The sequence below is a fragment of the Thunnus albacares genome, chromosome 19, assembly GCF_914725855.1.
Source record: "Thunnus albacares chromosome 19, fThuAlb1.1, whole genome shotgun sequence".
NCBI classification, from domain to species: Eukaryota; Metazoa; Chordata; class Actinopteri; order Scombriformes; family Scombridae; genus Thunnus; species Thunnus albacares.
In genome coordinates this window covers 11,290,798-11,303,233 of record NC_058124.1, presented here as the reverse complement: position 1 = coordinate 11,303,233, position 12,436 = coordinate 11,290,798, and the positions used below count along the sequence as shown (strand labels likewise).

The following is a 12,436-nucleotide window of genomic DNA, read 5'->3' as shown; positions in this document are numbered from 1 at the left end:
TAGCTGATGAAACAAAACTCTCTATGCTGATCTGTAGCAGAGGAGAAACAGCAAGCTCCCAATCCAAAGGCAGTGTAGGCATTAGGAAATGGTGTACTAGGGATGTATGTGTGTTCTTTGGGTGTAGATATGTGTGACTTCCTAAAAACAGCCTCTGCTCCCTTATCGACACACTGAGCGAGAGGCAGACACTGTCACACATGGTGAAGCACACACACACACACACACACACACACACACATATATATATAAATGTGTCCTGTTTTCTTGTGCTAATACACACCTACTCAGCTCATTACAATCTCCTCTCCCGTTTGTCCCTCCAGAGAGGTGGAGTTTATCCAGAAGGAGGATGCAGAGAGGAGGCGACTGGAGGAGGCTGAAAAAGCTCACCTGGCTGAGATTCAAGGACTGCAAGTCAGGGTAAAGCAGATCTTTTTCTGTTACTTCTATCCCTCTCTGTATGCCTCTTATTGTAGTTGTTCTGTACGTAGTTGTTCTGTATGTGCAAATTGGTCTCCAAACAAAACAGAAATCCCTGAAGTTGAAATAACCTCATTAACACTGCAGTTCTTCCCTGGGCTTAATTATCCACAAGATTGTTGGATTTTCTTTTATATCATAGGCTGTAAATGTGTTTATACAGAATTCAATCCAAATCCAGTAATCAACATGATCAAAAGTATCAGTTTGTCTTGTTAACAGCACTCCATCGCAACTTTTTTTTCCCCTCCAGCATGCTTTTAAATTTATCTGAGCTTTTTCTGCAACATATAAAACTGTCGTTCTCCTCAATGGACAGTGACAGCAGATGGCTTTGGTGTCCAGGGGCCTGCGGTCAGTTGTGTTGTCAAACCCTGTATTGATTTTTTGCTTTCCTAGTCTTATAACATGACAGATGTGTTGTTTTCTGTTCAAGTCTCAGGCCATGCTCCACAGTTGAATGGGTAGTCAACCTGACTGTCCCCTATTATTATTCTGCACACTGAGCATTTTTTCTCCTACTGCACTGCATTGTGAAGGGTCAATGGTGAAGGGTGGCACAGGAGAGAGTGATGGAAAAACAGTATAATCTGGACAACAAGACAGGAGGGTTATTCTTTCACTTAACTTACATACTGGTACAAATGCATACATCATGTGTACTTGGCCGACACCTGCTAGAGACGTTAGTATTTCCAAATGCAATCCAAAGATGATTTATGTGCTCCTTAAGATGATAGCCATTTATTTCCAGTGTTTTAAGAGCAGCTGTTTTGACAGGTAAATGCCTACAGCTGATTAACATTGATCGGTTCCTCTGTCTGTACAGATTGCAGCATTAGAGTCTGAGCTAATGCAGCTGATGAAGCAGAACGGCATCCAGGTCAACAACAACAACAGCAACAGTGCTGAGAGGCTCAGCGCTCAGCAGCACAACCCCAACAAGGCTGCAGCACAAGCCAGAGGTCAGTTTATGATTGTTTACGTCTCTGTGAGGATCATTATTAGGATGTTCCCGCTTTAATGGATAAAGTGACAGTTAAAATAGGAGACGGTGAGATGACTTAAATGTGACAGCTCCTTATACTTATGTCTGAAAATCATATTTTAAATAAATGTTCAAACATTAAAAGTATTTATCCCTCAGTTGACCCATGATGCACCCCTCAACAACACTGCTATAACCTTTTTTAGCCCCTGTAGCTAATTGATTCTTTGTACTTTGGGAAGGACATACAAAAGTTTGGAACATGGATGTATAAAGAGAAGTGGATACAGCATTAATTCCCGTTCATTCCTATGAAAGTTGCTCAGTGGCGCATGAAGCCCAAAAAAGCCACTTCCTGCTGTAAAGAAATACCTGGATGAAAACATACTGCGCATGCTCTACGGGCCCAACGCGTCCATGGAGCATGCTCAGTAGAGACTTTGCTGGCAGAGACTGCTAACTTCCAGTTTAATCCTCCGGCATATGTCTTCTTTTGAAATGTGATCAGACCGAATGGATCAAATACTGATAGTGAAACAAGTCATTTTGCAGAGGTTTTGACACTCAAAAAAATGTATCCACTGATTTACATACGTCTCTTTCACAATGTAAATCTATGTGGAAAAGTCTTTTTGGGCACATGACGTTTTTCACATGATGTTGTAATTACCACTATTGTAATTGGCCACTATGTCAAATTGGCTTCAAAGCTTGGCACTCTTTCTGGGGGCTTGGTTCTCAGAACAGATTCTCTGCTAGCTGCTAGCTGCTAGCTCGGTTAGCATGATGCATTTAAAGTCTATGGTTAATTGTGATCATGCTAAAGCTAATTCTAGTTAGCGAAAAACCTTTAAACCAAAATGTAATTACTGGAAAAACAACATCAGACTCCTTAGAGGGTCTTTTAGTACAACCAGTCGCTGAACAAGACTTTTTAGGTGACCAAAATGTTACAGTTAACTTTCATGAACTGAAAATACACTAAAATAGTGACAGCTAGGGCTGTGGCTATGCCTACTCTGTGAATCTAAGGTTATGGTTAAGGTCACCATGGTAGCAACTTGTCAATCACAAGGTAGCCACACCCTAAGGCATACCCTGCTTTATTATACTCTAAATTGGACCATAATTTACAAAATGAACATCATGCTGTATTGAAGAAGATTTGAAACTAGCGATTGAGACCATCAACTCATTAGGAAAGTGTTTACTGGGGTAATAAATCAAGTGAGAAGTAGGGTCATTTTCTCATAGACGTCTATGCAGATGGATTTATTTTTGGAGCCAGTGGAGTCGACCCCTGATGGCCATAAGAAAGAATGCAGGTTTAAGTCGCCTCCGCACTGGCTTCACTTTTCAAACCCAGAGCTACAAGCTTGGTTTGGACTGGCTTGTTCTGTACTCTAAACATAAATTCTCATGCACACACACACACACACACACACACACACACACAGAGAAACACGCAAAATAAAATACATACACACAGCTTGCCGCCTGCATTTCATACACACATCACTAATCTTCCTCTCCTCCACTGCCTCAACCCTCACACGCGCTTTCACTTCCGACCCTAGTTTCACTTTGGACTTCAACAAACAAAAAACAAACGAGTAATCCATTTTGAGCGTATCTGTCCGGCTTTGTTCTCTTCGAGTCTTTTTGAGCTCAGCTGGCTTCATTTCAGTGGCTGCATCTGTCAGAACGGAGTGTGCACACAGAGAAGTGCCATATCTGATACTGTACAGTGTGGACATGGTAACACAGTGATTGGATCTGCACTGATCCAAATGACGCAGCCTATTATGCAATATTAAAAATGGGGGTGTTGAGGGAGACGGCTGGAGCAGAATATAAAAGAGAGCCTGTGGGAGGAGAAGGCAAAATCGGCTGAAATGATCTCTTTCAAATTCTAATGATTCAGTCTTTGTCTCATCTGGCAGTGTCTCGCTGTAGTCTTTGGGAATGAACAGAAAAATGATAAGTGCCTTCCTAATTAATAATATTACTTTTGGGGTAAGACTTAATATTTTTACTCAGTTGATGTTTTTTTAAAATATTCTTACTTAAAAGGGGTGTCAACACTGGGCCCAGGGCAAATGTAGTGCCTCTTAATGAGATTGAAACGGCAGAAAACTGCTTTTTTATGCATTACGCCAGTGTATATTCTTTACCCTGCCATTTCTGTGTGTTTGTGCATATATTTGTGTGTCTAGACCTGAGGGAGGGCTCTCCCCACTCACCCAGCAAAAAGAAGGGCTTTAGAGGAGTTGCCCGAGACAGCATCAGCTCCGTAGAAGGAGAGGTTCGTATGAAAACACACACACAAACATTCTTACTTTTTTTGACTTCCTGGCGAACAACATCTCGTCGAAATATGGGGCAGATATGCTGATGAGCTTCATTATTCTTATTAGATTATTCCCACGCTTACTAAATTTAAATTTCACCACAGGGTGTTTGATTAGTATGTGCGTGTATGTGTGTCCATCAGTGTGTTTGCGTGTCTTAAACCCCTGTCCATCCCACTTAATTCCTTTAATGGATTAATTGCTGTGTGTTGCTCTGCGGCACTAATTGAGTCTGTGGCGCTGTCACAACTTATTGTCTCTCCCAGTGTGATAATAACAGCCACAGTATTTTTCTGGATGAAAGGCTCTTGTCTGGCTAATGCTGTCACTTAACTCAGCTAGAGCAGGAATGAGTTCAGATTGGATAAACAACTTGGATAAGAATTGGCAGGAGCACAGAGACCAGGCAGTGTGAGGCTTCCAGGGGAAAAGAGGTCAAGGAATTAGAAATGGTGAAAGTATGTCAAGTGACTTCTTTCAGTTTAGTCTGCAACACTGGCTGTTCAGTTCGGTTTCTCCCTGATTTCACTTTATTCTTCGTCTTCTCTGTGGGACCGCTTCCTGTGTTTTTCCTTTTCTTTCTTATAATTTTTGTCCATCACAATTCCTTTACTCTTCTTTCTATTTTCTCCTCCTCTGGCCCTCTCTCACTCCCTTTCTCACCCTTCCCCGTGTTTTCATCTCCCATCCCTCTCCTCATTCCTCCCTTGCCTTAATCGCTCCTCTTTCTCTCCATTTATGTCCGTGTTCAGGTCTCAGAGGGACACGGCAGTCCAGCCCACAGTCGTTCTGGTTCGATTCGTAGCGTGGCCTCCTCTGATGGAGGGGCGGTGGTCCTCAAGGCCCCGGGCAGTGCAGAGAGCTCCCCTAGAAGAACACCGCGCCTGTCATCTACTGTGGGAGCGCACCAGGACGGTTAGTACATGTGTAACCTCACCATGTCCCATAAATTAGTTTTATCTAACTGCAACTACATCTATTAATAGAGATTTTCCTGCGGCAACAGTCAAGTTCCCAAATATCTCTCCTTGTAATATCGATTTTTTTTCTTTTTTGCTATTTATGAAAGCTAATTAATTGAAACAGGAGTAATCTCAGTTTTGGGTATTTGTGATCACAGATCCTGCAATGTCAAGCCCATCACACAGTCTGGACGAGCTCAGTCAAACTCTTGACCCTGGGTAAGATGATGATGAGTAAAATGCTCTATTTTTGTTTTGAATTGTTCTTGTACCAACTAACAATACACTGCAAACTCGTACAATGTTGAGAGAATGAAGAATTTGAATGATAATCAACAGGCACATGGATTTATCAGTGTTTTTTTATTTATGTGGGATCAAATATACCTAGTCTAGAAAGGAATGAATTAAAAGCAATTTAAGTTGCTTTTATTTGCATATTTGTTATATTTGCACTTTGTATATGTAAAGTACAGTTTGGGTCATGAGTGCCTTGGCAGGTACTGAACTTACTTACTCCACTGATGGGTAGCATTTGTTCATTTAGTGTTAGACAGAGTACACAGAAAAAGTATTTAGTGTATCAATAAAGAAAAAAACTCAATGTACTATGTACTTAGAAATGTATTGGTTGCTCAATTTTGAAAAGCTCATTTTTTACATTTTCTACTCCTCCATTATAACCCAAATCTGTTCACACATTATATGTGTTCTCAATCAAAGTATGCTTTCTCACTCTACCGTTGTTCTGTTCAGGTCGTCTCTAAGGAAAACCAAAGTGGGTGAGAAAGATCCCAGAGCCTCACCTGGAAACAGGTAAATAAACATTGCACCAGAGTTTCAGTGATGTTTTCTTGCAGTTTGTCTGGCTCCAAAGGATGAACTGTAGGACAATGCCTAGTAGCCATTCTTAACGATTCCAGATTCAGAAACTGTTTATTTGAGCATGTTGACATATATACACATATGTATATCCGTACAAATATACATGCAATTAAATCACAATATGCTCTTTTTTGTTTGTTTTTCGAACATATGTATATGAAATGATAACTAAAGATATTTAAAAAAAACAACAACAACTTATGTATGTAATCAGAAATTGTTTATGAAGTGTCACAACTGACCTCTGTTTCATTTTTTTCGTCTCTTTCTCTCTCTCTCTCAGCTCCACTGAGCCATCAGCAGAGGACAGTCCAGAGAATCTCAAGGCCAAGGTACATGAGGTTTTGGTGACTGGTACTGTACAGTGGACAGATAATAATTCACTTTACAGATACTTTACAGTGAGGACATGTGAAGGACACTTTGTTAGACCATCTGTTATGTTAATGTAAAATTCAGTCATAGCAGGCTTCTTGCCAGTGGCTCAGTGATATGCTTTATAACCATCATCTATCTGTTTATGAAAGCACAAACACACAACTCAGCTCCAGTATGTGCAGGTTGTACTGACTTGTGGTCTAACAGTATGTTAGATCTGCTGCATATTTAAACTTTAATGACAAGTTTGATGTATTGTTTTATTTCTGTTGAACAGACCTCCCTTACATGGCCCCACTTCTTCTCCTATTCATATTACTTGGTATTGTATTCCTTTGTGTTTTGTTCAATTATGTCTTGATCTACTGCACTGGAAATGAGTTGGTACTAAGTGAGGTAAACAGGGTTTAGTAGCACAGGGACTAACTGTATCACAATCAGAAAAATGCATGATTGCATTAGTAATTGCAAGAAAATCAATGAGTGTACATAAACCCAAAATATCTCTTATAGTCTTTTTGAATGTCTTCAGTGACCCTGCAGAGAATATCCATTTCAGTGATCGTATGATCAGTTTTTAAGTATTAAATTCCAATTTTGTGGAATCCTAGAGCAAGTCAGTTTTTTTATATTGCCTCTTGATTTAGCTAAATTGATACAATGAGATTAAGGTTGTTAATATGGCCATTTGTTGCAGTGGAGGACTGTTTTCTAACCCTGTGTAATATCAGATGTAGTTACTATAGGATTAAAAAGGAGATTATTTTTGATCATGCACCAATCCAGTTCTTTTCCTTCTCTAAGGACATGCTCTCAGCTTAAGACAAGTGCACGTCAAAAGATAAATCAATGCAGACTTTATGCGCATTAATAGTTATGTGGAGCTTTTAAGCAAAGAAGGAAACCCAGGAAGCTGGAAGTCTGAACCTGTAAGATTAGTCTCGCTTTTACCTCAGACAGTACTGAGACTCAAAGAACTGCTTTAAGAAACAGCATATAACCAAATTTAAGACAAAGCTCTACACTTTCAGCTCAAAATATATTATATATTTTATAAATGTAATGTTACACTTTGTCTTTGATTCTCAATCAGTGTTTTACTCAGAGGACAAATTGGAATAGTGTATATCCCAAGACACTTGCTCACTAGATAAATATTGCTCTATTTATTGGATAACATGATATTTTGACCTTCGTCAGATGAAAACGAACAGCCATATTTTTTACAGGGCAAGTGTTGCACCCACTTTTCTCTCGTTGAAAGTTTGTTTTTCTCAGCAGCAGCTTGTCTTGAGCTGCTTTGAGCACATATCTTGGATCTTAACACTGTAATTCCCAGAATGTCTGCACTCTCTCACACTCACAAGGACACAGTGAGAATGATTTTTTGAGTTGGATCACATCCAGCTACAGCTATGCGACATAATTTAACCATCATACCAACCACTAATCACTTTCACAGTTTGTGCTATAATGTAATATCTTAAAATTTAGGAATGTGCACAACCCTGCCTTCTAACAGCTTAAATATATTTAGTCCACTGCACTTTTTTATTGATCAATCAATCATTCTGGTACATGCTCCATGGAAAAGCCTTCATTTTCTTGATTCATTCACTCCTAATCCAGTCTCTCTGTTTAAGAAATAGATTAAATAACCCATCCTTGATTAAATTTACAATATCAACCTACAAATGCAACATCATGTTGTTTTTAATCCATACCACTTCACAGAAACATGGATAAAAGAGAAGCACTCCATCTAATCAACTAAATTCAGCCTCAGAGACTGTTGGCTCTCACCACAAGTCTTAAAAGTGTGCTGTTGATTTCTCAGGGACCCGCTTTGAACGATGATCTGAGTGCCAGCAGCAACAGCTCAGTGGAGATCAGCGGCCTGCTGAGCGAAGCCAAGATGTCAGGACGCTCACACACCCTGGCGCTCTCCTCAGATGAGGTACACATACTTGTACAATCTTTGAAAAATATAATTAAGTTCATTTTTTGTCAAGTGAGTATAGTTAAATTCAGTATCAAAAAAAGTTTAAAAAAAAAAAAATACTGCACATGATACTACTTTCACGACATCAAAGGTACACCTAAAAACAAACTTATAAAGTGAACATACTGTAAAACACAACTTCTATAGAACTGAGAAAAGGGGGTCCAGTATGTAAACATCATGTCAGTTGAAATGTGGCAAAATACTGTGAACCCAGGTAGAAAAATTACAGGACACCCATTTTCGAGCAGAAAATAAATAAATAAATAAATAAATAAATACATAAAATGGGCTTTTTTCACTCAAAACTTTGAACAAATAAACTTACAGATTCCTACTTTATGTGCCAGCGCCCCCATTTATCATCGTTATGGATGTCTCAGACGGAACAGAACATATTCCCTATAGACAGTAGCTTCTCTCAAATTGGCAGAAAACAACAAGCTAAAAATGATGCACTAGTTCAGGTTCATTGTATTCAAATGTTGGCATAGGCTGCTACAGAGGATGGCATTTTGTTTCTGTTCTGTTAACAACCCAGTCTCCTTCTGTTGTTTTTTACGCTGCCACATTCAGAGTCTGGATATGATAGATGATGAGGTGAGACCGAGGCAGCAAGCCTCCACAGGATATGTATTTTTCTGCATGCACGTCTTTATGTGTCTGTTGAGTATAAACCATTTGTCTGTGTCTCATTCCCACATATCATTCATGGCGAAGAATGCATTTCTTACAGGTTTATTTAAATTTGCTACAGAATAAAAATTTCGATTCTGTTGTTGATTTCATCGGAACTCATTAGTCATCCAGTGGTCTGTGAAAGATATACTTTTAAAGCATGATCATATACATCTATGGTAGAGTTGAAAATATCTTCTTCTCTCCCTGTTGTATATTCATGTTCAGATCCTAGATGAGGGACAGTTTTCGAAGCAGTATCAGTGGCAGAACCGCATCATCACAGAATGGACCTCCCAGCAAGTGGCCCGCTGGCTTATGGGCCTCAACTTAGAACATCATATCCCAGAATTCACTGCCAAAAATATAGATGGAGAACAGCTGCTACAACTGGATAGTGCTGAGCTCAAGGTAAGTTAAGAATTCATGTTTAATTACATACAAAGTAGATATTATCAGTATCAACATACAGTGTGTGTCATTAGTAACAAGAAACACATGTCTGAGGTAATTCAGCAACAGTGATGCCATGTCATAGTTGGCACACCAGTTAATATTTCAACTGTAAAATGGTCCTACTCAGGACATATCTTATATACATATCATAAATGTTTGTCGGAAAACAATGTTGATATCAGTCTCAAAAATCCACTCTTGGTCAGGCTATAATAGAAATTTAAATAGGTAGACGAAAGGCAGGAGGATTTTTATATGTATATATAAATTTGTTTCAGGCCCTTGGAGTCACTTCTTCCCAGGACCGGGCCCTGATCAAGAAAAAGATCAAAGACCTGAAAGTTCTGATGGAGAAGGCCAAGAGGAACCGCGAGAAAGTGGAGAAACAGCGTGAGAAGCTAAGAAAGAGAGAGCTGGAGCAGCAGCAGAAAGAGGCGCGCAAAGAAAGCGCGGCAGAGTGAAGTGAATCCTTAGATCACCTCCCGCTTTACTGTAGCACCTCACCAAGTAGCATCTCAAAGAACAGAACGTCAGTAGGCCCCACAAACGAACCCTGTGGGACGCCTACTCAGTAGTTCACTAGTTCTCAGTGGTGGAGCTCCACATGTAACTGTTGGAGAGTGTTGAGTGACTTCTTCACCATGCAAATTAAACCAAAATGAGCAGTTGGCTAATAGGATGCTGCCCCTTCATTTGCCTCATTTTACACCGATCCTGTGTTTTTAGCCATGTAAGAATTTACTCGGTTTTATTTATTTTGCTGTTTATTGCTGTAAATTGGGTTTATTTATTCATCTCCAGAGTAAGTCTGTGAAACCTTCATCTCGTCCTCATCCCATATCATCTCCAGAGCTGTCTGTGTTACCCATCACAGCACCTTTAGACATAACAACTGTGTACAATGTTAAATACAGATACAAATATGTCTAATGTGCCATTTTAATAGACTTACTGTATGTATATCCTGTTCAGATACATAGATCACTGGAATCTCTCTATTGCTTTGATGAAGCATATACAGGTCGGGCCTGTGTGGTGGAATATATGAGGCAGTACTCGTGTCACACCACTGGGTGTCCCCATGCTGCTTACTTACACTACTGAAGAGGGCAACACTGGAACTTTCCAACAGGAACTGAAGTGGGAACCAACTTTCTTTGGGAGAAACATGCTCTCTCTTGACTTGCAAGAACACTGGAAGTGCAAACACTGTAAATTTAACCTCTGCACTGGCTTGTCCAATGCTCCTTACAGAATACATGTACCACACTAAAGCAGTTCTCAAAACAACAGATGACAAGGACACACTGTACTCATTGGACTGGTTCTAATGGAGACTTCAGGTACATTGTAATCATGAAATTTGTAACTTACCAAACCCATACCACAAAAACAAGCAAACAAACAAAAAAAGATAAAATGAAACTTCCTGCTTATATGCATAATGTTGCTTTGAATCCGCTTGTAACCTGCTTTTGACCTCTTTTTATATTCTCTCTCAATAACAAAGTAATACCCAGCCACTGCCTTTAGAAATTCTAGAGAAGTAGAATTTTTCCGAAATCTATCCGCTTCTGTGTGACTGTCGAAACAAATACAGTAGATTAAACATTTGTTTGTGTTTTTTTCAGAAAAATCACAGGTAAAAGTTCACCATGAAAATTACTCCAGAATACTTTGAATAATATGTAGGAGAGTTGCCATATAGATGGTTTATCTTTGTGATCAGGTAGACAGAAGAATGCAGAGGACACATACTGATATTTTGATGTTACACTGGAAATTGCACCAGATACATGCAATGTCATTTTTTCTTATGAAACCAGTTTAGTAAGACTCAAATTATTTTGATTTACATGTTAGATAAAAAATGATTTTGACTTATGTACTTTATGCAAACAGTTATTCTTGTTTTAGGATTATGAAGCTCACTGAGAGACATGTTCCCTGTGTTACTTCTTTATCATTCCCAAGTATCATTCTGTAGGTTTACAATAAATAATAGAGACAGCGGTGTCACCGTGATAGAAATGAAGGCAGCTCTGGTTATGATCTCCTTTTGTCTTAAGGACCCTGCCTGGTGTACTGTTAACAGGTTAAGAACAAGAATAAGGTTACAGATGTGTTCATTGTGACTTGATACCTCCATGGAATGCCACAGGTATCGATCTGATATTGATCTGTTATTGTTATTATTTATTTATTTCTGTATTTAATGAAGCAACTGACTATTGTTTATGATAACATACGCAAAATAAGAGTATTATTAACACCTAATGATGATTTATCCAGAATTGTATGATTACTTTCTTTTGCCAAAACCTAATTAAAACTGTTAATTAAAAGTGATTTATATTCAAGTAAACTGTGAAGGATTTAAGGCTTGGAAATGCAAAGCAAGAAGAAAACACATACTCCCATTGTGCTTGTGGTTTTAGCCTTCCTCTTATACAACCATAGTGCTGCTCCAGTGCTACTCCAATAAACTGGTCATGATGTGTTCTTACGAAATATTTTTTAACACTTGAACCTTTCTGTGAATACCCCCACCCTGTCAAGTCAGTCAGCAGACTGCACTCTTTTGACTCTTTTTGTATGTATAGTAAAACACTGAGAGCAATATGCTGTAAGAATCCTAAAGAAGCCTTGTTTTCTATTGTGTCAGTGTGTGTGTGTGTGTGCGCACAGTAATTGGAGGACTGAAGAGGCTCAGTCTGACCTGAGCCGAAATGTGATTTCAGATCTTTTCTATGCGCTTGACTGAGCTTACCTGGCATGATGAAACCAACGTACGGATGAGACCCTGGTGCTCCTGGCAGGCAAAAACACAAGCGTTTGAGTCATGTCAGGAAGGGGCTCACTGGACGTTTGTCTTTCATGTATGAAGAGAGCAAAAAGATAATCACCACACAAACTGCTAGCCATGCTTTCACTCTTTTAAGAGCTGTGCTTATTTTCCTCCTCCTATTTTGTCATTACCTTTGCTCTCTTTTTCGCATTCTGAAAAGTTTGAAAGGGCAGCTACCTGTCACACTGAATAAAATGTGCAGTCACTGTCCATACTTTCGTTTCCTCTTTCTTTCACCTTTCCTCTACGTAGTTTTAGTGGTCATTTGCAAGCCAGAAACAGATCAAAAAGGTGCAGAACAATTGGCAAGAGTGCACGAAACTCATATTATGTTTTCATTCCCTCATGGTAAACCTGTTACAACTGGCACTGATAGTTTACATCATTGAAAAACGAATAATAATG

At 39.2% G+C, this 12,436-nt stretch overlaps 1 protein-coding gene across 3 annotated transcripts in view; it reads left to right on the top strand.

The window, feature by feature from the left end:
* Nucleotides 1–12,239, top strand: part of ppp1r9a (protein phosphatase 1, regulatory subunit 9A) — a 52,375-nt gene extending 40,136 nt beyond the window's left edge. For 2 of the 3 annotated variants that reach the window (XM_044334833.1, XM_044334834.1), the window contains 11 exons: nucleotides 327–423; nucleotides 1,313–1,448; nucleotides 3,688–3,776; nucleotides 4,575–4,737; nucleotides 4,943–5,003; nucleotides 5,541–5,600; nucleotides 5,953–6,001; nucleotides 7,885–8,004; nucleotides 8,626–8,649; nucleotides 8,956–9,138; nucleotides 9,462–12,239. In XM_044334833.1, coding sequence (XP_044190768.1) covers nucleotides 327–423; nucleotides 1,313–1,448; nucleotides 3,688–3,776; nucleotides 4,575–4,737; nucleotides 4,943–5,003; nucleotides 5,541–5,600; nucleotides 5,953–6,001; nucleotides 7,885–8,004; nucleotides 8,626–8,649; nucleotides 8,956–9,138; nucleotides 9,462–9,644 — 1,165 coding nt within the window. In that variant the 3' untranslated portion in view covers nucleotides 9,645–12,239. Of the gene's footprint in view, nucleotides 1–326; nucleotides 424–1,312; nucleotides 1,449–3,687; nucleotides 3,777–4,574; nucleotides 4,738–4,942; nucleotides 5,004–5,540; nucleotides 5,601–5,952; nucleotides 6,002–6,324; nucleotides 8,005–8,625; nucleotides 8,650–8,955; nucleotides 9,139–9,461 lie in introns of those variants that run through there. The other variant, XM_044334835.1, reaches the window with a different exon arrangement.
* The last annotated feature ends 197 nt before the right edge of the window (nucleotides 12,240–12,436 follow it).